Source organism: Xenopus laevis, chromosome 1L, assembly GCF_017654675.1.
Source record: "Xenopus laevis strain J_2021 chromosome 1L, Xenopus_laevis_v10.1, whole genome shotgun sequence".
NCBI classification, from domain to species: Eukaryota; Metazoa; Chordata; class Amphibia; order Anura; family Pipidae; genus Xenopus; species Xenopus laevis.
This window is the reverse complement of record NC_054371.1, coordinates 120,831,458-120,857,966: the sequence shown is the minus strand read 5'-3', so window position 1 is coordinate 120,857,966 and position 26,509 is coordinate 120,831,458. Positions and strand designations below refer to the sequence as shown.

Genomic DNA, 26,509 nt, shown 5'->3' with positions numbered 1-26,509 from the left:
TTGGGCAAGATATTTTTTTAATTTGTTGTAAAAAATCCACATGAATTCACAGTTCAGATTCCATTTAACATATCTGCAAAAACAGGTCTGTTCTATATGAAGAAAACATTTTACCACGCAGAGGGCAACCCTGGCAGGTGGCTCAGTTTTATGTAACATGACACAGAACAAACAGCTATACAATATTATGGGCACTGTTTTAAAATGCATTGGGAAGCCTGTTACACATAACCTGCCAATCTTTACACATTTCTACCAATGAACAGGAAGTAGAAAGTTCTTCACTTTACATTACCTCCAAAGCAGTTTAGTGTTTAGACATGATAGATACATTACTGATCATAATATTTGTCTACTAGCAGACACTGTAAAGTCTAAACCTATTGACAATAAACCACATTTCATTTCGAGATTACTAAAACCTGGATATTATCATGGATATTTTAACACATGTGGAAAGAGCAAGTGAATGAAATACAATTTGCACAAAGCTGGTCATCTAAGGGATAGAGAAAGGGGATAATTTTACAAAAAAAACATTCTGTATTTGGACCTTAGTTTTATTGATTTTAAAACAATAAACAGGATAAAATAGTTAACTGATTACAGCAATCGGCTATAAATCCTGTTACAACAAAAAAAGAGAGACACACAATACACAGTTAATCTGATAGAGATTTAATGCCAGATTACCAAAATACGTAAACATTGGTCCCAACTTTCTTTATAATAATGGTCAAGGCACACATTCATGAACAAGTGCTTTTAAAGTGTGAGATGGAGTGTAATTCGTTTGCTCTCACATGTTGGACCTATTTACAAAGATTTGGCCTGGCTGGCTATATTTTGGCAAAATATTGGGCTTCGATACAACCAGAGAAAATCCATTAGCAATGAATACGATCACCTTAATGGAAACAAATGAAACACTTAAATAAGAGGGAATTCTGGAAATAAAATGTTATTTTTCACATAACATACATTTCTTAATATGTATATTTTATTGTGCATTGTGAAAAGAATATATATTAAATACAGGGGTAGTACTGGACAGATATTTGAGGTTTCAACAATAGACATAAAAATAAATAACGGAACAATAAACAAAAACCAGGGCTATGGAAATAATGGACAGTTTTCCTTCAAGTGAGTTGTGTAGCACAGTAGATAATAAATGAGAAATATCGGCTTTATTATCAGCTTAGGATAATAAAATATTAATAAACCGTAAAAATACTTGGGGTCTATGGGTAGTTAATCTCAATACCATCAAACATAAAGGAGAGCTTTCATTTAAACTTTTAATCTGAGCCAATATGGTTCATGACCATTATGAATTGGATGCCAGCTATAAACTAAAGAACATGCAGTGCTGGAAAAGCAAAAGCAGACAAGAAAAAGATTTCATGCCGTATTCACATTGTATAAGTGTTTCCAAATCTCATAGTAAATTGATACAGTTGTGTCTATTTTAACTTTTGTAAAAAAAAAAAAAAAAAAATGGCTGGATACAGCAAAAGAAAAAAAAAGTTCATCCTTCAATATCACCACTTTTCTTCCAAACTACAGTATTTTGTTTTTGGAAATGAATGTCCTATCATAATATACACACTTCCTCAAGAAACCGAGGGCAGCTTTGAGTGGTGAATGAAAGAAAAAAAAAATCTTACAACCCTGTGATGCACATTTTTTGCACTTGGAATACTTGTATAGTTTCCAAACATTAAATCTTAAGTCCGCTGGTTTATTCAGAGCAGAGTTCTCAATTAGTGCCAAGAAGAAGAAAAAAAAAATGATGTATTTGACGATTGTTATCTTTGTCCTTATGTTTTTTCAACACCTCTCATAAATGTGGAACCAGGACAAGGAGACACCACTGTGTTTGCGGCTAGAATAAACTCCAGCTCTTAACAATGAATTCCATCACAGCAAAAACCTGTAAACATCGTCAGTGAAATGGAAGGAGCTGCTTGCTATGATGTGGATGTTAACAGAAAAGTGAACAACATTCAGCTGGCACTGATTGGTGATGATAATGACATTTAAAGGGGTTGATAAGGAGGGAATTGTCCTCAAAAACAATTATGATCATCATCACAGTGGCAGCCCAGACAGGAGGAAAAAAAATAACAGTCTTATGTGGGGTTGTACAGTAGCAGAGTGAAGGCTTCCACAACAAGTGATTGATGCAGTGTGCCAGCTACGGTTTATAAAGCATGTGCAACAACAGTCAATGAAGTGTGTGCCACTCAACACACAGCCCCAAATAACTTGAAATGGCCTATAACAATCACAAGGTACAGTGTCCAGATATGGGCTGGGAATGCTGGGAGAATTCAACTTAGAATTCCACTTTGCAGGCAGGAAAGGTTTCACCCTGCATAGACACACTGCTGGTACTGCCTAAAACAGTTACTCCCAATGACTGCTGGAGAGCATGAGTATCATTGTACCATTCATGGACTACTGCCGACTCATAGGTTGGTATCAAGGTCACCTGGGAATAAAACACAAACAGTACAGTCAGGAAAATAAAAGGAAAATATACATAAACAAAGTAAAAACAAACAAACTAAAAACAAACTGCTCAGGTGTTTATAATGAATAATATACGACTATTGTAAAATATAAAAGTATTATAAGGCACTGAGGAGTTCCATGACCATATTTATAACGGCCATGGCAGGGGTAGTGAGAGTGTGGGTATCTTTGTCCCCAACCCCCCAATCCCGTACTATACTTGTTCACCGACAAGTAAATGAAATGCAAGATGAGATCTCTTATAGATTTGAATGATTTAATAACCATTTTATTGCAGGTGTCCCCACTTTTTTTTTTTTTTTTTTTTTTTTAAATTTTTACTGCTGGAGCCACATTTAAATTTAAAGAGTTGGGGAGCAACACAAGCGTGAATAAAGTCCCTGTTAATGTTAATTTTTCTCACACACACCTTTATTTGCATGAATCTTTGTGTCCAACGTTTCGGCCCCCCTTGGGGCCTTTTTCATCCATGAAAACGAAACGTTGGACATAAAGATTCATGCAAATAAAGGTGACTTGATTCACTAAAATTTGGAGTGCTGTTTTTTGTTTCTTTAAAGGATTTGAACCTGCACCCATAAGAATACAGAAAATCAGGATTAGAGTGCGGCTGCCTTTGAACACACATATATATGTATACATGAGGTGCATGAACACCCACTCGCTTATTGGAGAAAATGCCATGGGTGCTCACTGCAATATAAAATGTCAAATAAAGCAAATCACTCACAGGGCTTGAAAAACAGTTTCAGGAGTCTGCACCCTCTTTAGGTAGGTGTATTACATTCATTACAGTATTACATTCATTAAGCCCTAATGGATTATAACAGGGATATTGAATTACAAGTTGACTGGGCGCGTTAGGCAACCCGGCTGACTACGTCGCCTCCCCACCAAGGATGTGCAAGTGTGCAGAAGACCCGAGGCACCATAAGTGTGCATGCGTGAAAGAGCCGAGGACCCGTAAGTGCGTATACGTCGAAGAACGGGAGCGCGTATGCTCACACTCACTATTCAGAACTGCTGCAGGTTAAGGGAACAAGGGTCCGAGCAGGGGATGGGGTTAATGCCTGGCGCCCTTCTGCCTTTGCGCCCTAGGCATGTGCCTCTTCTGTTTACCCCCAGTTCTGGCCCAGGGAACCCCGCTCAGCCTGCATAATTATTTACTCCAAAGTGGTATGTCTTTCGTTTTGCAGGAACATAGGAGTACTGGGATGTTTTCTGACAAAGATTTTTAGTGAAGCAGTATTCAGTGGTATGAAATTAAATCCCAATATGAAAAACTGGCTGTGCAAAAATTTGGGTACCTGTGTAATTTTGCTAATTTGAATGCATGTAACTGCTCAATATTGATTACTGGCAACACCAAATTGGTTGGATTAGCTCGTTAAGGGTAGAACTACATAGACGACTTCAGTGCGTTTCCGGCAGAACCAACACGCTGCCCCAAAACGCAGGCGTCAAATCAGATGCAACGGAAAATAAGGTAAGATCCAAAGGTCGGATCTTGTCGTCACGTTGATCCGACACGACTGTCGGATGCAGACGCAGCATCTGCATCAGACAGTCGTGTCAGAAGAACGCTGCGACACCATCAAACATTGCTATTGCTTACCTTATTTTCCGTCGCATCCGATTTGAGTTGCTTGTTCTATGCAAAAGCTAATTTAGACAAGCCACAGTCATTTTGGAACAAACTGCTTTGGACTGATGAGACAAATTTTTATTTTTATTTTATTATTTTGTCATAACAAAAAGAGCTTTGCATGGTGGAAGAACAACACTGCATTCCAAGAAAAACACCTGCTACCTACTGTCAAATTTGATGGAGTTTCCATCATGCTGGGGCCCTTGTAAAAGTCAAGGGTCGGATAAATTCAACCCAATATCAACAAATTCTTCAGGATAATGTTCAAGCATCAGTCACAAAGTTGAAGTTAGCAGGGGTTGGATATTCCAACAAGACAATGACCCTAAACACACTTCGAAATCGACAAAAGCATTTATGCAGTGTTGGACTGGCCCACCAGGATACCAGGAAAAGTCCCGGTGGGCCCTTATGCTGCTAGACATTTGGCCAATTTCATGGCCATTTCCAAATTCTACAAGAACAAAAGAGGCTAAATATATGGAATAATAGATAATAGTATGTAAAAGAAAGAGACTAGGAGAACAGAGGTTGAGTGAGGAGAGGAAGAATAATAGTTCTAAGAGTGGGCCCCTGGTCTAAGATTAATTGGTGGGCCCCTAGTCAAAGGTTTTTGGGGGCGCCCCTTGTGTCCCAGTCCGACACTGCATTTATGCAGAGGGAGAAGTACAATATTCTGGAATGGCAGTCACAGTCCCCCGACGAATATCATCGAAAATCTATGGGATGATTTGAAGCAGGCTGTACATGCTCGGCAGCCATAAAATTTAACTGAACTGGAGAGATATTGTATGGACGAATCATTAAAAATACCGCCATCCGGAATCCAGACACTCATCAAAGGCTATAGGAGCCGTCTAGAGGCTGTTACATTTGCATAAGGAGGCTCAACTAAGTATTGATGTAATATCTCTGTTTGGTGCCCAGATTTGCGCAACTGTCTAATTTTGTTATGATGCATATTTCATATTTTCTGTGAATCCATTAAACTTGTCACTATTGAAATACTACTGTTTCCATAAGACATGTAATATATTAAAAGGAAGTTGCTACTTTGAAAGCTCAGCCAAAAATAAACAAAACTCCAAAGAATTAAGACGGGTTCCCAAACTTTTTCATATGACTAAGTCTTTTATAATACGACTGCAGATCTGCCACTGGCATTTGAACTTTAAGCTGTTTTATAATATTGAAAGCGGCACTCCTTAAATCTGGGTGCCTAGAAACAAAAAGGTATTACACACATATAATTATGCCCTGACTTCAGGGCCGATATTCAACAGTATACAGAATTATGCCCTGACTTCAGGGCCGATATTCAACAGTATACAGACCTGCATTTCTTGCGACCACAGACTTTTACTGGTAAGCAGTGAATCGAGGATCCTACGGGTAACCTCTTCCTTACCGGGATAATCCCCACCGATAATATAGCAAGAGGAGCGAACCTGCTTAAAAAAGTCCTCCTGTACGGTGAGGGCCCCAGGACCTCCAGGCAGATAAGCAAGGTCAACATACACTGGAGGAGATGGTGGAGAGGAGCTAGAGTGATGTGGTAAGCCATGAGCTAAAACAAGAAAACAAAATGAAAAAAGAAAAAAAAAAAGTCTTCGGTTCTATACTAAAATGTTACTTAAATAAAAAAAATATAGGAAGAGGAAGAGCGGCACATTCAAAATGCAGGCTATTTTAGTATACTTTCACTTTCCTGAAATAAATTTAAATAAAAAACACTAGAAACTAAAGTCAGAGAGCAAAATGGAATCAAGAAAAAATAATGTGGACCAGTAAGTAACAAAAATTAAAAGAGGGAAAGTGCAAGTTAGCAGTACATTTAAAGGGGATATTAACCTTTAAAACACATTTATAAAATAAATGTATTTTTACATTTAAATAATTTTTGAAATTTGTTTTTATTTGCAAAAATAAACTTTTGTTTACATTTAGATCCCCCTTCTCTCTGCCAGATAGCACCTTCCCGCCCCCCTGATGAAAATCCACACACACGTTTTTTCTGCATGGAGTAAAGTGGGGAAAAAAAAAAAAAAACGCCAGCGTGTAAGAGCCCTAACTGGTGTGATTTAGCCAATTGTATTAAGGGTATGCAAATGAAGGCGACATGTGCTGGAACAATTGATACTGTGCTGGCGGGCTGACCTGGAACATCATTCTTCTATAGGTAGGATACTTGACAGCCAGTGTGTTGGCAATCCCCTAGTTTTGGCAGAGAACAGATTGCTAATGATCTAATTAGTGCATCCTTTCCAAGCAAATATATCGGAAACAGTGCATTTTTGTTAACTAAACTAAATCGCCAATATTATTATATTATAAGTGGGAAAAATAATGTTATTTCATGAAAGTGTTTTAAAAGGTGACCATCCCCTTTAACTACATGGTTAACTTAAACTACCTACCTGCTGAAGATGTGCGGCTTGCTACAGTTGTAGGTTTTATGGCATTACTAGTACTTCTCCTGCCCAGAGAGGATTTTGATCCAGTCCCAGAGTGTGGCACCCTTTCTGTTGTTTCAGTCTTGCCCATAGCTCCCTTGCTTGTTCCAGTAGTTTGAGGCTTGGCAAGTGTCCCTGTCACTTTACTACTGTCATTTTTGTTATTAGCGGAGGAGAGCCGTGTTTGAGGCTTTTTTTCCCTGGGGTTTACAGGCATAGTTTCTGGGTCAACCATGCATGTGCCTGGGTGAGGTGGAACAGGGTAGGGGTCATGCAGCGGTGTTGGGATGGGGTCCAGTGGTTTTGGAGTGTTCTCTGCATCCGACTCTCCATCCAAAGCTATAGAAGGGCATTCGTCTGGTCCAGAGTCAGAGATGGTTGGCAAAGACTCACTAACTGAAGTTGGTGGTGTCTCTGGCCCATTTTGGGTGTCTTTAGACAAGCATGTGGGTTTGGCAAGCTCCTGGGAAGGATCACTGTCACTGTCCCTTGGGCTGAGTGCAGCATCTGATTTAGGGTGTTCGAACTCACATGGGGATACCAAGCATAAGTCAACATCATGGGGGGATGCAGACCTTTCAGACTGCCCATCAAATTCAGCAGAGTGTGTAGGATGTACAGGAAGTGTCAAGCCTCCTCTATTTGGAGCATGAGTTACAGGTGAGACATTTCTAGGAGATTCACTAACTGGGGGTAGTGTCTGTTCAAAGGATGAGATAGACAAAGATTCATCTACTTCAGTCGAGTGTGGTGATCCCACCTCAGCAGGTAACGAGGGAGTAGTTATAGTTGGAGATACATCAGGAACATCTTCCCGAAAGGGGCTCAAGGACAGGCAGCTGGCATGTCTTCCCTGAGAGGAATTTGAATTCTCTTGTGAAGATTTTGGGGGTGCCTTCCAAGATGACATGTTTAAACTTCTGCTTTCTCCAGATGGCAGTGACTGATCTCCATTGTAATCAACAATTGCGGGGGAGTGATTGCCTGAGCTTGCTGGAGATGCCATTTCCAGTGTTCTCTCTTCAGAGCTACCATAGGCATCCTCCAACCCATCTGCTCCCTGCTGTGCAACGTTGCTCTTTTCTTGTATTTCCAAGCCTGAGGGTATCAGGTCAAAGTAGACACTCAGTTCATTTTTAGGAGTTGTTGCAAGAGGGGATATTGGGGCTAAACTTTTAAGAGGACTTGTCTCCATATAGCGAAATCCATTAGGGCTCTCTGGCTCTACAGTACACAGCCCATTCACAGCACATGCAGCCCCATTGTTTTTGAGATTTCCATTTAATTTGGGGTCACAAACATCGTTCTCGCAAGTTTTTTCTCTCTCTTGATTCCTATCTAAGGTACTACAAGGGTTGAGGTCTTCAGCATGAACCAATGGTGGTTTTGCAGATTCTGCTTCTGCCTCCTTCTTCTGATGTTTAACTTTGCCCTTTTCTGTAATCTTAGCATTGGTGCTATATTCCTTCTTGGCAACTATAGTTTCTTTTTTCAAAGAACCCACTTTGGACACAGGTCTCTTGGAGTCTGCAGGTGTGATTGCAAGTTTCTTAAGATCTTTGCTAATTGTTCGGACAGTTTTTCCATCCTCGCTTCTGCTTTCTTTCTTGGCATCATCCTTTAACTCCCTCTTTGCAGTTTCAGACTTTCCCACTTTCAATGAGCGTCGTACATCTTTCCTGGCTTCCAGTTTTGTGGCCTCCTTTTTACTGTCTGTTAGGGTCTCCTCTTTCTTAACCGGAGGCTTCTTCTCCTCTTTAGGTTGTTCTTTCTTTACAGTTAACTCTTTTCTCACTTTAAATTTTGAATCCGCATTTGATTTTTCAGTTATACCTTCTGCTTTAGTCTTGGCTTCCTTTGTTTTATCTCCTGTATCTTTGGTGGAGCCTGTGAGCATTTTACTTTTTTCCTTTACTTCTCGTTTAGCCTCTTTCCTCTCAGGTTTCACCTTAAGTTCAACACTATGCCTACTGGATCCAGATCTCAAGCTCTCCTTACTTTCTGTTCGTTTGGGTTTGGTGCTAATTCGCTCTGAAAGGTTATGTCCACGGACTATCTCCAAATCTTTACGAGTTATCACTGGAGTTTTTAAGAACTCCAAGTGTTTCAATTTCTCAAGCCCCTCCAGAATCTTGCCCTGTGGAGTGCATCCTGGGAACAGAACACGTACAATCTTCTCAGATAAAGAGGCTGGATGCCAAACTAGAAGGACACAGGCAGATGTTAGACAAGTGAGGGGTAAATCTGTGCCAGTCACTGACTCAGATCCAGTCCACTGCTTGGTCAGCATTTCCAGCTCTTTGCTGCCTTTGACAGGGTTAAGTATATACATTTCTAGCCGTCCCACGCCCATTTTTTGGAATAGGATTGTGGGTTCCGCCAATGGCACATTGCCTCTATGTAGCGGCTCTGGCTGAATTCCCAGCTTTTCCAAACAACACAGAGTGAGTATGGCTTCTTCTTTACGCCTTACTACACTGGGATCATCCTCCTGGTTGATCAACTTCTCTGCAGTGTTGAAAAACACCACACCTAGCTCTGGAGAAACCAAGTTCTTCAACCATTCCTCATTTGCTTGTGGACCTTGAGAAGGATCCTCTTCAACCTCAGCTATCTTTCTTAGTAACAAACTGTTGATCCCAAGCAGACTGTCTGTGCCCATGTGAGTTAGAAGTATAGAGTCTATTCTGTCCAAATGGCGTACCAGTTTCCAAAAAGGAGATCTAGTGTCTGAACCTCCATTCACAAGCATATTGAACCCATTTACAGCAAAAAAGGCAGAGTCTCCTCTGCCTCCAGGGAATACATAGCAGCATGGTTTGAAAAGTTTAAGAAAGCCCACAGTAGAGGGAGGCTCAAGCAGCTCAAATGGAGAAGGTGGCTCCAAGGACTCTGAAAGGTATTCTGCCAACTCTTGCAAACCTTCTGTCTCCGGCAACAGCTGTGCTGGGTTAAACCTCATCTCTATGAAATCCTGAAGGTTCCCTTTATCGAGCTGAGACACATCCCAGTTTTGGGGGCATGTTACAGTAAGGTTGAGATGTGCCGAGGGGTCAGACAGGCTCAGAGTCTCTCCAATCTAAAAAGAGATAGCAGGAGTTGAAATTTCTGGGTATCACTGACTGAAAGATTGTAATGGTGACAAGACAAGGAGACTTACCTCTTTGTCAGCAAATATCTGGATAAAGTCTTTCACTGAGAAGTTTCCACCACCTTGGAGGAGTAACTCCCAGGTTCCTTCCAGGAATGGGCCAATGAAAATCAGTAACTTATGTTGAGATTCACAGCAAATCAATTTCTGGATCTAAAAAATTTATAGATAGATTAAAGTTGTGTATATTCAGAAACATTCTAAATAAAGGTCTATGAACGAGTTACTGTAGTGTTAAAAGACAACTCCACTGCCAATATTCATCTGGAAACCAGCATAAAAGGTTCCCTTGTGCATTTTATTTAGAACAGATGTGTGCATTGGAGTGTGTTTGAGATCACAATAAAAGCACTTTAATTGAAGCACGTTTGCAAATGTGTGTGCCATCCTATTTTTCTAACGTGTGCATTGGAGTAGTTGGATCTACCAAATAGTGGGTTATGCATTACACTAATTTGTAAATACAGTACCCACTGCTTCGATCTAATGAACCCATGGTTCAGAAGTAAAGTGTATCCTTCCTCTCAAAACTATGCGTCAAATGCACCCTTTACTAGCCGGATTGGCTAGTAAATGCTGCCATGACATATTATAAAAATAATCAAAATAGCCAGCCCTTTACACAGGAGGAGAACAAATGCAATGTAAACAATGACCTGCTAGTTGTAGTAGCAAATAACTATTCTATTAAGATGGAGGACAAGACTTTCTTGCTGCATGATACAGGTGGCAACAAATTCCACTAAACGGCTGGAAAGAACCCCTACAGCTGTCATGAAGGAGCAGCAACACAAAAGTCACCATATACAAGCTAGCAGACACTCCATGCAGAATATCACTTGCTTGTAACCGGTCAAATATTAAATAAGCATGTTGCAGTCTTCCTAGCAAGGCAACTTTTGGCAATTTTGGAAAAACAAAGTACTGCATAAGTTTTCCTCAATGTCTACAGTCTCTTAGGAGTAATTTTTTACATAGATCGCAGAAGAGAAGGGCAGCACTCCAGGATAGAAAATTGGATACCCTAGCACCGAATGGGCTCAATCTGGAATATGACTTATCTCCTGTTTTTAGATAATTATTTATAATGTTTTAATATGGTTTTAATGTTCTCCTTTTTTACAGTTTATCTGCGGATACATTTTGCTACTTTCTTGAAATGGGACTACTAATTGACATATTGTCAGATAAGTGCAACAATGTTTTATATTTTGTTACTTTGGTGCAGCCCCACTAGAGGGTGCTATGATATGAGTGTATAAAAAGGAGGTGCTGTATAATGATATGCTAGCTTGACAAAGAGCCATGCGAGGCTCGAAACGTTGCTATGCTGCCCTGCTGTATGTAAAATAAAGGCAATTTTTACTTTATCCTGGAGTGCTGCCCTTCTCTTCTTTGATCCCTGTGGCTCAGTGTGGAAGGACACTGCGGGAGGTGCACCCAAGCAATTGAGGAAATTAGCCAAGTGTGTGCCCCTCAAACCCCTTTGGAACTAGTAATTTTTTACATATAAAATGTGTTTGACAGAAGGCCAAGGAATGGGGAAAAAAAAAAAAAAAAAAGATACCTCTTCACACACAGACTTCTTAGAAGGGTTAATCAGAACATTTGTCTCTAAAACATCCCCTGCATGATGAAGACTTCTCTGCCCTAAAAAGATAAAGTTGTATAAGTATCAAATACATAAAAAAAAATAAACACACTCTTTGTCTAGTATCCATACACCTGCCTTCATACCTTAAGGGTCAGTTCACACAAGCAGATTTGGGGAGATTTAGTCGCCTGGTGTCTAATCGCCTCTTCTTCTGGGCGACAATCTCCCCAAACTGCCTTTGCGTGTTTTCCCATCCGCTATAATGAAAAGTCGCCTTCGCTAAAGTACATGCGGTGCTTCGTTTTTCGGCGTCACCCGAAAGTTTCCTCGTGAGGCAACTAAATCTCCCTGAATCTGCTCGTGTGGACTGACCCTAAGTCCAATAAGAATTCATTATATCTTAGTTGGGATCAAGTACAATCTAATGTTTTATGGATTACAGAGAAAAAGCTAATCCTTTTTAAAAATTTGGAAAATTTGGATAAAACGGAGTCTATGGGAGAAGGCCTTTCCGTAATTCGCAACTTTGTACAATGAAGTACATTTTGTTTTCAATGGAATCAGGGACCCTATTTACAGCTGGCATTACTCATACAGTCAGGCTTTCGTCTGGCACCCAAACACGTCCATCAGAAAAGCATTTCCACTGCTTCCCAATCTATAATCTGTGACACCACACCAGCCAATGCTTGTCATTGCTTATGGAGCAGATTTCCAGTTGCTCGTCCATAGAATCCTATCTTGTCTTGCTGGGGTGTTTCTAAGGCAGAAGCGAATCACTAGTGCAGAGAGTGTGAAGCCATGCGTCTGTATTTCAAAAATATTTTACCCAACCAAAGATGAGGGCTAATAAAGCCTGTACTCCGGTTGGGAGTAACAGTATTTCTTTTAATTGCCCCTGCCAGTGTGAGGACACTCACACCAAGAGACAGTTTCAAGTTCAAACGGCTATGTTGGAGCACATGCATGCGCATATTGAGTAAATCATTATGCACCCGCTCGCACTGGCAGCTTTCAGTGTCACTGGTGGGTCAGTTATAATTTTTTTTTTTTAAACTACTGTTACCCCCCCAGCTGGAGTACGGGCTCTATTAACCTGCACCTTTAGGTTGGGTAAAATATTTTCGGCCAATAAGTTCCCTTTAAAAGTATCAGGAGAGGCTTTTTTGCCACCCCTGGCAGCCTAGTTGGTGCTGTGGACTGAGGCGAGTTTTTGTTGTTGCTTTCACAGAAAGTTCAAAATGTAGTGCCGAGTTCCAAACAAAGGACACTATCCATGTGCGGTCAACCCTTGTGATTGTTCTGTTCTAAAATATTTCCTCTTCGCAATCACTTCACTTACAGTTGACAAAGGCAGTACTAATAGAGAAAACAAAAAAACTTGTTGGAGAGGTGTAACATGTAGATACCTCGCTGAAAGCCACTGATCCAATAACCAAGTCTACTGCCAACATTGTAGCTGGATATTAACTAGGAGTGTGCTTAATTAAAAATTGTTTCCTACAATGGGTGTGGCTTACATGGCACCTTGCACTGATTAAAATGTGACTGGATACTTTTGCCCATATAATACATTTGCATCAAAACCTCAGTTAAAGGAACAGTAACACCAAAAAATGTAAGTGTTTTAAAGTAATGAAAATAACATGTAGTGTTGCCCTGCACTGGTAAAACTGATCTGTTTGCTTCAGAAACACTAATATAGTTAATATAACAAGCTGCTGTGTAGCAATGGTGAAAATTGAAAAAAGGCTACATGGCACAGGTTAAATAGTGGATAACAGATGCCATTATGTTCTACTGCTATCTACCGTGTAACCTGAGCCTTTTCTCCTTTGAATGGCACAGCAGTTTATTTATATAAACAATAGTAATGTTTCTGAAGCAGACACAGACGTTTTACCAGTGCAGGGCAACACTGCATTATATTTGTATTACTTTAAAACATTTGCATTTTTTGATGTTACTGTTCCTTTAAGCAACATATTTACAATAAAATGAGGGAGATCAGCTTGAAGAAAGTGATTTCTGAGATATCTCCGCTTAAAGTGAAAATCACACCAACATAAACAGATGTAAGGCAGCAAAAACTATGTGGCTATTGCAAGATAAAAATACTTTTTCACCTTTCTGTTTTGCGTCTACCAAGACACTTCCTGTCTACAGAAATGCAACAGTGTGTGATATGCAGCTTGACTAATATTAGCCATGTAGCATGAATGCATGCATTCTAAAAGGATGTTTTGATCTTGCTGTATATACTTAATACTCCCCTAGGGACACATATAATAGCACCAGACGCTTTACTGTAAAAAAAAAAACCACTCAGACCAAAGTTGCAGCATTGTACAAATGTGATCAGAATAGGGGGTGTCTCACGGTTACAATCAAGAGAACTGCAAACATCTGTAAAAAAAAAATGCTAAGTGCACAAGGCCTTGATGGCGCGAGACTTCATTTTTGGATTAGGCCAAAAGCAAAGAAAGAGTAAAAAAAGTAAACCAGAATATAAAATTCTATTCACAAACCAGTTTAAATACATTTTGTGGGTATTACACTTTGTTTACTTTGCAAATGTGGCAATTTGTCACTGGCACTGTTGCATATGGTATTGCCATTAAAATTTTAATTAATTTATACTTTTCCCGAATCTCACCTGTAAGGTTACATTTCTGATCACAATTTTTATTAGGAATTACTGTAAGAGAAAAGCCATGTGTTTATATTTTTTTCAGATACTGGAGACACAGCTGCAGGGACAAATGCAATGCTGTGTTATTTTAAATACCCATAAATAACAAATACTCATACCTTTCACATCTGACGAGAAACTAGCAGAGTGACGAGATACAAATAACTTCAGTTGCTCATCCAGATTACAGAAGGATGGATCGATATCCCATGAACAGAAGCCTTGTGGGTGATACAAATAAAACATTTTTATTAAAATAGAACTTCAGAAATCCCATTTGTCCACCCCTCAACCTCCCAAAAACAACTTGCTGACATCTGAGGGAAAAAATTCCATTAACCATGACCTTTACGATAAACCATCCACATCCATAGTTACCAATGTATTTATCGCCAGCTTTTTACTAACCATATTATCAGGGCTGTGGAGTTGGTACATAAAGCCATCGACTCCTCAGTTTATGGTACCTCCGACCCCTCTGTTTTTAAAGTAACACCAAAAACTAAAAGTGTATCAAAGTATTTCAAATATAATGTACTTTTGCCCTGCACTGGAAAAACTGTGTGTTTGCTTCAGAAAGACTACTATAGTTTATTAAAAAACAAGCTGCTGTGTAGCCATGGGGGCAGCCCTTCAAGCTGAAAAAGGAGAAAAGGCAAAGAGCACACCATTGTATTAGAAAGTGCTTATCAGTTATCTGCTGTGTGACCTGTGCCTTTTCTCCTTTTTCAGCTTGAACAGCTGCCCCCATGGCTACACAGCACCTTGTTTATTTAAAATATAATACACAAAAGCCATGAATATCCTTACAAACGGTGAGTTCTGATGTCATCAGTTATAAACGGTGAGTTCTGATGTCATTTCTGTCACATGACTGAAATTTGTATATTATAATAAATAAAGTAATCCCAGTTGCAAAATATGAGGATATTAGAAGTTACCTTGGAGTTCCATGACCTGTCATGAAACTCCTCGGTAACTTATAATATCCTTATATTTTACAAGACGGGGTACTTTATTCACTATATAGCAGTCGTTCTGAAGAAAACAGACAGCTTTTACCAGTGCATGCTAACAATATGTTAAATACTTTAAAACACTTTCATTTTACTGTTCCTTTAATATACAAATGTATTTTCCATTTTGATCAAAAGAAGTATACAACATACAAGGCATTTTATCACTGCCAAATCTCAAAAATATAAACCACATCCTTTCGTAATTATAAACCATAATCAAATTTAAACTACATCAACCAAATCTAAAACAACTTATTTATTCAATGAACCTGACATACAGCTGTAGAATAGCTGCTAAATACAATCTAAAATACTCAAGTATTGTTCTTAATATACCCCATATTCTCCTTCATAGAAGCTCTTAAATCTGATTTGATTGTTTTCAGGGCTCGTATTAAGTTATAATAAGTTTACATTTTTCATACCCAAAATTGCTCACGACTCGGACTACACAGTTATGCATATTATGGCAACGTTATAAACCACATATCTAGAGCTATATTTTACTGCAGAATTGCTCCTTGATTAGGAGAACAAATGTGGCGATACTTTTATGGTATCCCTCTGTATATAGGCAAGCTCAATAGACTGTTCCTGTTGCTACTATCTCTGAACTATATGCTGTTTCTGACTGGACACACCAGTAGCTTCATGTCAAGCAGCTGGTCAATGACCACTTATACAAGAAACACATCATTGTGTAATCTGTATATCAAACCAGACACACACTCAATGAAAAGTTCAGCCAGACAGAGAGTAATTGGGGAAGCAAGGCCAGGCAGAGTTAGGACTTATACAATGAGCAGGCCAGGTATGCACTGTAGAGGTGAATTGGCATGGATAATGTCAGGCAGAGATGCAGTCGCAAAAAGGAAGGAAAAAAAGATGCTACCTATGTATGTGAAAAGAAACAGATAATGCTAGACAAAGGTGACTTAGGTCACAGCAGAGAACTGGTAGACAGATAATATTAATGGATCTCCATTTTTTAAAGCATTGGTGTTAATAAGGAACAAAAGAATAAAATATGCAGACAAAAAAATGGCAAAGTACTTTAAATGAGGAAATAGTGTACATTATTAATATAATAATAATAATACTAGGCATCAAAAGGGAGTGGATGGCTGGAGCAGAATCACATAAAAGATAGTCTGGGCAACGGGAAAAAGTAAACAAACCGGGTTTATATATTCTCATTTTGGCTTAATATACCCCATAAAAGATCAAGGGAATACTTGATATATGGTTATGTACACTGCAATGGGTGTATCTAAATGTTCTGTCCATGCAAGAGCCAAACCCACTGAGCATCTTGACTTCCAGCTACCCACCAGCTATGTTCTGAGCCATTAGCGAGATCAGTGGCTCATGAGCAACATGTTGCTCACCAACCCCTTGGATTTTGCTCCCAGTGGCCTCAATGCAAGCGCTTATTTTTAAATTCCTGGCTTGGTGGCAAGTTTTGGTTACATAAAAATCAAGTGTACTGCCAAACAGAGCCTCCTTTAGACTACCAGTCCACATAAGAGTTACCTATAGGCAATCAAATCTCTTATATGGTACATAGTAGAATTAAATCAAAACGCAACTGAAAACTCCCAGAAACTTTTTGCATGCTTGTGTTGCTCTCCAATTTCTTTTACAATTGAATTTGGCTTGCGGGTAAAAAAACAAGGTTGGGGATCCCTGAGCTAGATTCAAAGGAATTGCAAGCAAGTTCCTTCCAAGTACACAAACTGCATATCAGAAACTATACAACAATCATAATCATAGAACCCTAGTGGTCAATAGTGATGTTTGGGTCGAGTTTTCCTTGACCTTTACCCGCCCCCTCCCAACCTGAACGCAGCCCACTCCATCCCCTCTATTTAAAGACCTGCGACCACCCCGCAGTGACATCACGAAAGGGACTAGGCAGGTGAGAGTCTATAAATTCAGGGAACAGAAGCCAGCAGTGTGAGGTCGTGGGCAGGGATAGCACTTTACCCGAACCTGCCCGCAACCCAAAGATTTTTGCTGTAGAATGCCCGAACCCGCCCACACATCACTAGTGGTCAAGGGCTCCATCGGTATTAAAATTAAATAACTACACTACATTTCAAAGGAGTTGATCTAGTAAATTAGCTCTTCCTCGTTCTCATACTTGCATTTTATTACATCACCCAACGCTTGTTAAAGTATTGGATTATCTGGGAAGCATTAATCCAGTAACAGCTGGGAATACATATTAGGAATCATTGGAATAAAAGGGCAGTTGCACTCCACGGTGATCCCCTGTAGTTTCTGTCAAAGAAAGATTATACACAGTTTGTGAGTGTCTTCATACCAAATCCAGTTTTGCTTTTAACAGCTGTTGCAGATTAAACACAACTTTTGACGGCAAATGTTAAGGCCAGTATGACACGGGAAGGTCTATTTATCAAAATTTCAACTTGTGAATTTTACAAATATTTTTCCAATCTCAATAAACTCAAATTTTTACCAAGCTTTTGCTTATTTTTACCAAGTTTTTGCTTATTAAAAATTTGAATGAAAAAATAAAACAATTGAATGATTGAATAAAACCGTGAAAAATAGACACAATCCAGAAGCACACCAGAATTATTGCTGTTTTTCTGGTAGGCCTTATAGGGCATTTATAAGGAAATAGCACATGGAGAGAACTGGTTTGAAATGAGTATTTGTTTATCGGAGTCAGGGTTAGAGTGGGCCGGCTGGGCACTGGGAAAAAGCCCGGTGGGCCCTGCCTACTCAGACCTGATCCCTACCTGTAGGTATTGCCACTCCCCCTATATGGAATATTATTATTATTTAAGTAAATATTGCCAGTTTTCATGTCTTGCCTTATACCACCATTTCATGATGGTCTGTGTGCTGCCTCAGAGATCACCTGACCAGAAATATTACAACTCTAACTGTAACAGAAAGATGTGTGAAAGCAAAAGAGAACGCAGCCAGTTAATTGGCTCATGTATGGTTTGTTGGTATGTTTGTGTGGACTGTGAATCCTATAATCCCAGTAGGGGGCCCTTATTTTTTAAAATGGCAATTTTTTATTTGGATTACCTAATGGCACATACTACTAAAAAAAAGTATATTATTATGAAAATGGTTTATTTACATGAAGCAGGGTTTTACATATGAGCTGTTTTATGCAATATCTTAGACCTACATTGGTTATAGTTTTCCTTTAAGTCTAGGTGAACGCAGAGGAGAGCAAGCGGTAAGGGGCTGGCGGGGGAGCGAGAAGTAAAGCGCTGGCCTGGGGAGCGAGCAGATGGTGGGGGCCCCTGAGGGGGTGTGGAGGCCCCCAGGGCAGCAGCACCGGTGGGCCTTGGACACCCAGTCAGACACTAATCAGAGCCAATCTCCAAATTCATTTTGGTGACCTGAGCATAAGATGAAGAAATACTGAGGAGCCTATTTATTATGCAGAGCAACCAATCAGCAATTAGATTTCAACAGTTCGGAAACAGAAGCAAAGATCTGATTTGTTGCTATGAGCAACATCACTGGCAATGTTTCACTCCACTTTATACACAACATAATAAATAGACCCCTTAAGTTAGACGCTTCCAGTAAACTAGCGGGTATGGCGATTTTTCTGCCTAGGAGTGGGATTGAATCATTGCACTCACCTCTTCAGCCATTGGTTAGAGTTGTAGAGATGTGCAGTTTAACTTGTGCATTAGTTGGCAAAGGGACAGAGGAAATATATAATAAATGAGGATGTGATACTACAACTATGAGGTCGTTCAGTCCAGGCTGTACAATATTGGAACTGAAAAATTAAATTACCCAATTAAATTCTCCTTTAAAGTCTTTAAAAAATACAACCTAATCTGGACCTGTCCAGGTATCTTGACCAGCTCTGTCAAAACAGTGGTCATAATGCCCATGTGCCATAGGCCTAGTTTTTTCCTTTTTTGTAAAAGAAAGACTCCCATCAATTTTCAGCAATACGCCCATGTTTCTTCATAGTAATAAACTGCATTGACCGTCAGATTTTATCAAGGAAAATAAATATACTCAAGCATACATACACAAACATATCCATTGGGGTCCAATGCTACTCATTTTTAAATTAAGGCTAAGGCCACACTAGGCGATAGCGCCGCGATTTGACTCGCGGCGACTTTTCGCGGCGACTTTTAAGCCGCAATCGCTGGGGAAACTTTTGCGCTGGCGTCTATGGGGAATCGCCAGCGTAAAAACACACGCGGCGATCTTTTTTCTATTGTCGCTCGAAATCGCCTAGCGAGGCAATTTCGAGCGACAGTAGAGAAAAGATCGCCGCGTGTGTTTTTACGCTGGCGATTTTTCGCGAATCCCCATAGACGCCAGCGCAAAAGTTTCCCCAGCGATTGCGGCTTAAAAGTCGCGGCGAAAAGTCGCCGCGAGTCAAATCGCGGCGCTATCGCCTAGTGTGGCCTTAGCCTAATGCTCTTATCTAATCCACAGTATATACAACATTCAAGAAAACATGATCGTACTCAATAAGCATAATAAACCACCCACAGACAACCCCTGGGGATATTGCCCCAATTCCCAGATAATTAATTTGAGCCAGATATGATATACAGAGCCATTCCAAATGATAGAGAGAAAAAAAAAAAAACGACTTGGATAACTGAATTATTGCAGATATTTACTAAACACCACCACTGTTCACCTGTTTGGATGAAGATTTTTCTCTTGCATAAGAAAAGTGCCAACAGTTCTATGGGTGTATAATCTCTTTTTAGCATGAATATAGAGCTTGTGCTGAACATACTTTTTGCCTATTGTTTTAATCAACAAAATAGCTTTAGTTATTTCTTGAGCTAAACAGGGAAACTGAACACATACACACTGAATTGTCAACCCCAACGCCTAAGTTTCCAGTGACGGATACGGAGAGTGCAGAATTCTGGCAAAATTTTTTGCTGCAACCAATAAGTGACATCATGTGCCAATGCTCTTCTTAAGCCGCTGACTGCTACCTACGCATGTGCATATGCTCCATACGAAATCATTAAATACTTACTGTGCCCGGAATCTACAGCAAACCTTTTAAAATAGAAATAAAACACAAGAAAGCGATCCTAGGATGGGAGACCAAGGGGGAAGGGACCAAATTAGGCAACTCACCCCCCCCCAAAAAGAAATAGGGGTGTTGACAGCTCTGTACACACAAACTCTGCTTCACTGTATAGGCACAGCATTTGGCTGATCTGCTTATATTTATCAGAGTGATGAGCTTGGCATAATACACCAACAGCTTATCTAGCACTTTGCGGTCAAGACCTCTCCATACACATTGTTAATGAACAATGCAGCAGCAGCAATTCCAAGATGGGGCATTAATCTTTATTTGGACTTTCAATTGAAAGCGGAGGAGATTTCTTTGTCATTGAATGGGAGAACACTTGATTTAGGACAATTTATTTTTGTTTGCTAATGAACCATGGTCACATTAATTTTGATAACTGTAATTAGTCCCAAGATGAAACCAGAATTCAAAATGAAAAAATTAAGCCTTACTAGAAGCTAGGAGTGTGTGTGGACTTGCCTACAGACTTGGTTCAAAGACATAGGAGGCATTGCCAAAGAAAGTTGACATGATGACTGCTGAAATGGCTAATTTGGGTTTGACATGCATTTTAGGCAGTCTCCATCAGCCATTTACAGCACAGAGAGGAAAATTCTGCTTTACTTCCTTATGTAATTTTTTCTCTACTAATGTATTATAAATACAGTTTGTTAAAATATGTTATAAGAAAAGAAACTAACGTCATTATAACAGTAAAGATGGGTTAGAATATCCAGCAATCTTGTCTGAATACATAGCATTTTGCTGCATTTGCACTTAAATGCTTTGTTACAAAATTCCTGATGACACTGGGACATTGATGACTGCTGATTTGGCATTACCTCTCATTGCATTTCTCACATTCTGGTAAGAAGATACATTTATGCTTGACGAATTAACCTAGAAAGTTTATTCTGGTCTTCTGAGCAATAAAAAAAAATTAAGAAATATCTTGAAGGGGTTGTTCGACTTTGAGATAACTTTCAGTATGATGTAGAGATTGATATTGAGAAAATTTACAGTTTTTCATTTTTATTATTTGTGTTTTTTTTAGTTATTTAAGCCTTTTATTCGGCAGCTCTTCAATTTGCATTTTAAACAATATGGTAACTAGGGTCCAAATTACCCTAGCAACCTTGCATTGATTTCAATAGTCTGGAATATGAATAGAAGAGGCCTTGTGGTTTAATGTATTATATTTACAATTAATAATGAATGGAGGGCACACCAAAACTTTCAAAAGTTAGCGAGAGGTGCAGAAACAAATGTTACCCCTTACGAAGGTAACCAATATCAATAATTAATCTGCATGTTTGCACACTCAAAATCAAAACAGAAACAATTTAACAAAAGGGTGGTTTGAAAAAATAATTTTTACTTTTGTTCAAAGAAAAACATTTTACATGGACAACGCCTTACAACACATGGCATAATTTATACAATGTTAAAAAAGTAGCATAGAATATCAACCACCCATTAGTTATATGTAGCAAGCAAGAAATCAGCAAGGGAGCGGATACACCTACCAGAAAAATGAGAATGGCCCCAACGTTTCGGCACCAAGGCCTTTGTCAAGGGGATTCTGATGCTTACCGAGTTTAGTAGAGGTATAAATACCCTATTCAATCACTATTCAATCACTAACTGGACGCTTTGTTCGCACGCTTCCTATACTTCCGGGTATGTGACGTCATTTCCGCCTACGTCACTTCCGCCGATGAGTCATCTGGCTTGGTGACGTGGCGCTATACTGCGCATATTCTATGCGCAGTATAGCGCCACGTCACCAAGCCAGATGACTCATCGGCGGAAGTGACGTAGGCGGAAATGACGTCACATACCCGGAAGTATAGGAAGCGTGCGAACAAAGCGTCCAGTTAGTGATTGAATAGTGATTGAATAGGGTATTTATATAAGGCCTTGGTGCCGAAACGTTGGGGCCATTCTCATTTTTCTGGTAGGTGTATCCGCTCCCTTGCTGATTTCTTGCTTGCTACATATAACTAATGGGTGGTTGATATTCTATGCTACTTTTTTAACATTGTATAAATTATGCCATGTGTTGTAAGGCGTTGTCCATGTAAAATGTTTTTCTTTGAACAAAAGTAAAAATTATTTTTTCAAACCACCCTTTTGTTAAATTGTTTCTGTTTTGATTTTGAGTGTGCAAACATGCAGATTAATTATTAATGTATTATATTCCCTGTTTATTTTATGTAACAGGAATGTTTTTGTTGAAGGCAATATTTTGTATGTCCTTTCCTGTTAGAGGAAAGTGAGCCCAGGGTGTCTATGCTTCACAAATACATAATAGTAATAATAAACATAGTCTGCAGGGTTGTACAATAATTGGGTATATACACTAAACATACAAGATTTACATACAAAGTAGCCAAAAACCTATTTAAAAGGTAAAGATGGCCCTGCCCAAAAAGAGCTTACAATGTAACAGATTAAAATACCAAAAATGTACTGTGTTATAAAAAAAACAGTTCCCAAAAGCCATTTTAAACAAAATCAAGCATTTTTCACACAATGACTTAATCTGTATAGTGATATTTAGGGGTTATTACAGGGATAAAGATACTTAATACAAAAAAAATATCATTGTGAAAAATTGTCTCTTTGGGCTGTCCAACCCATCATAAAGTAGGCTGCAAAACAAAATATAGGTTTCGGTGGCCAAAACATCTCCATAGATTAGGAATACAAATAATTTTTAGGCGTGGAACCACATATGTGGGTAGTAGACATATGTCATATCAAAAGAGCCTAAGAATGGATATGAGAAGTAAGAGCCGTGAATGCACAAGATAAGAATGAAGTAATGCGGAAACATATGTCAAGCATTTGTATATTTCCTGCTTGTGGCTTTTATCTTTCCAAGCTCCCAACACAAGCCAACACTTTCCCAAAGTGTGAATTACAAACCCATACACTGTATTTATAGATCAGAGCTTGTTGCTTTGACAAGAGCAACAAGCTCTCAGGAATATAAACACATAACAACTAACACAACGTAATAAGGAAGAACAGCATGCACATTTAAAGGTGATTTTTTTAATCAAAGGTCATATTGCAATTGCTCCAGGGCAGATACTACCAATCATTTCTTAATATAACCTAATTGTTTTCACTTGGCATTACCTTGCATGCATATAATATTTACCATGTGTACATTACGTTGCATGATTTACCTATTCTCTGAAGGGTTCCGTGTACTGATGTATATATATATATATATATATATATATATATATATATATATATATATATATATATATATATATATATATATATATATATATATATATATAGAGAGAGAGAGAGAAAGGTGGGTACAAGCTGCGCACCTTCAAATACATCAAAAAACATGGGTGCTCTGGTTAAATAATAGATAGAAATTGCACGTGGTACCGGCACTCACAGGGTTGGCATGAAAAATCAATCGTTCAATATGGTTAAATAGGAAAAAAAGGTTTATTGAATCCGACGTTTTGGTTCCCCACAGGAACCTTTCTCAAGGGCAAAAAAAAACAAAAAACATATATATATATATATATATATATATATATATATATCATATATAAAGAGTATGTATACCTCCAAAAGCTTATTCTGATGTAAACATACATGTTTACAGATAACTTGCAACACTTGCCTATTTTCACTTTTAAGTGAAAGGGAACGTTAACCTAAAAAAAACCAAAAAACTTGTTTTCCTAATGAAAGAAAATACCTAAACAACTTTCCAATCTACACTGCAGATAATGTGCGAATCACTTAAATGTTAAATGTGTAAATACTGTTTATTTTCTGTTCTCAGGGTCTGACGATGTAGTAGAAGTTTCCCTCCTCTATTAATCAACTGGCTTGTGCTACATTGTTTCAAGAGTCGGAAACAGCAGTGCAAAGACTATAAACAGACAGTCAGATGCAACTCTCAATAGCAACTCGATTTGCAAAGAACTTTAAAGCCACATATTGAATTAACATGCAATGGACATCCCCCCGTACGCCTCCACTCACGAGACCAGTGCCCATGAGACAGTCATCCACATGCACCAATAGAAAAGCTTCTTTGCCAAACACAGTAAGCTACATGGTAGCCCTCACAGCTGGCACAGCAAATAGCACGTGTAGCCACCAAACATATGATTGTCATGAATAGGCATCCGCAGCCGGTATGAGACAAGCCAATGGCCAGCACATCCCCAGCAGAAAGTGAAGCAGGGAGGGGGCCCAGTCTTCATACGCTTTATCCCCATTGCGGCCTCTGCACGTACCTCTCTTTAGCTCGCTCACTGCCCTGCCCACAAGGCCAGGCCCCCGACGGATCTCTCCGTACAGTATGAGCACGGAGCATCGCAGATGGCCAGGACCCGCCCGACTCGCCGCCATATTGCAAATGTCATCACCCCGCAAAGCGGCAAGGGAATGAAGTCAGCGCCGGCCAGTCAGGAACCGGTAGGGGGCGGACGAGACACGCCCACTTAGAGTGAAGGGAAACTAGGAGGGTTGAGCGGTGTTGCCACATATCGTGTTGTACTCGCAATAAAAGTGTTCAGTTATATCAAGCAGCATTCTATGACAGCTTAGCTGTAATTCTTCTTTCTGCCCTTCACCAATTTACATTCCCCTTGTGAGGTATTATATATGGCCATTTACAGGACCCTTGTCATACTGTGCCCTGGTTCATTGATTCTCCTAACATTTTGAGTCTCCTTTTGTACAGTGTGACATGTATTATTATTCTTTGACTGGGTTTTATCGAGTTGGTATGGCAGATTCACTACAGGCAAGGGAGGGAAAGTTGTGCTCACCACTAATTTTTAAAAACATTCACCACAGATCAATATTTTTGGCCAAAGGGGGTGCGTTTAGTAATCCTTAAAGGGCAAACAAAGGCTTCCCAGAAAGTTTAGGGATTCCAACACAAAACAGTGTTTGAAACAGTGAAGGATGCAAGCGGATCTTGAGCCAAAAAACAATTTAACAAATATTATTATTTATACTATTATTATTAACTTGCAATTATAAAGCACACATATATTCCAAAGCACTGTACAGGAAATGGGTTTATATATGGAACATACATAATTACATAGAAAGCAACCAATAACCAGTACATGAGGTAAAGAGGGAGATTATAGTCTAAATAGCAGATACGTATACATGTATTTAAAGGAAAACTATACCCCCAAAATGAATACTTAAGCAACAGTTAGTTTATATCAAATTGAATGACATATTAAAGAATCTTACCAAACTGGAATATATATTTACATAAATATTGCCCTTTTACATCTCTTGCCTTGAACCACCATTTCGTGACTCTATTTGTGCTGCCTCAGAGATCACCTGACCAGAAATACTACAACACTAACTGTAACAGGAAGAAGTGAGGAAGCAAAAGGCAGAACTCTGTCTGTTAATTGGCTCATGTGACCTTACATGTGGTTTGCATGTGTGCACAGTGAATCGTACGATCTCAGGGGGCGGCCCTTATTTTTTAATGCTCCAGTCTGACCCTGGGTTTACTCACACACCACAGTTATTGTCTTCCATTGTGTGACACTGACTCAAGGATTCCTTACACTTGGCCAGTGCAACTGAAGAACCACACTAAATCTCATTGGTGGAGCACAGGCTGCTAGCTACCCAGTCTAGCTAACACTCCTGATGTTCAATTACAGGATTTGCTATCCATTATATATACCTTGTTTACAGGGTCTTTTTCCCTTCCCTGACACCACTAAGGGTCCTTGTTCCCTTAGGTCACTAATTTCTTACGGTTTTACTTCAGCCTTATGCTCCAGGTTCCCTAGCACATCCATTTACCAACTGGTTTGTGCGCCACCTCTTAAATAAACTATGATAAGGAACAACTCTAACTACCATCAGTCTATGGGAACCCCCCCCCCCCACATATTAAAGCTATCTGAACTTCTTCAACTAGTGGAGGAATTAACACCACAGGACCCTAAATATATATAGGAGATTATAGTGTAAATAGCAGATATTTATCCGTGTATTTAATTTATAAAATGGCATATGTACATCACATTCTCTTGGGGTTTACTCAGGGTTGGACTGGGCTGGTGGGACACCGGCCCTCAAACCCGGGCCCTCATGTGCCCCTGCCAGCCCAGCATGCCCCCCCCCAGCACCAGGTGGTCCAAGAGGACCATGTGCCCCCACCTCTTAAATAAACTATGATAAAGAACAACTCTAACTACCATCAGTCTATGGGAACACCCCCCACATATTAAAGCTATCTGAACTTCTTCAACTAGTGGAGGAATTAACACCACAGGACCCTAAATATATATACCTTTTA

The 26,509-nt window shown here is 39.4% G+C and overlaps 1 protein-coding gene across 1 annotated transcript; it reads right to left on the bottom strand.

The window, feature by feature from the left end:
- LOC108713401 (microtubule-associated protein 1S) lies at positions 1-24,626 on the bottom strand. The gene is made up of 7 exons (XM_018256680.2): positions 24,456-24,626; positions 14,199-14,300; positions 11,361-11,443; positions 9,803-9,946; positions 6,607-9,721; positions 5,524-5,756; positions 1-2,497 (listed from the first exon to the last, which is right to left on the bottom strand). The coding sequence occupies exons 1-7, from the start codon at positions 24,568-24,570 to the stop codon at positions 2,342-2,344; spliced, it is 3,948 nt and encodes a 1,315-aa protein (XP_018112169.1). The 5' UTR covers positions 24,571-24,626; the 3' UTR covers positions 1-2,341.
- Between the last annotated feature and the right edge of the window lie 1,883 nt (positions 24,627-26,509).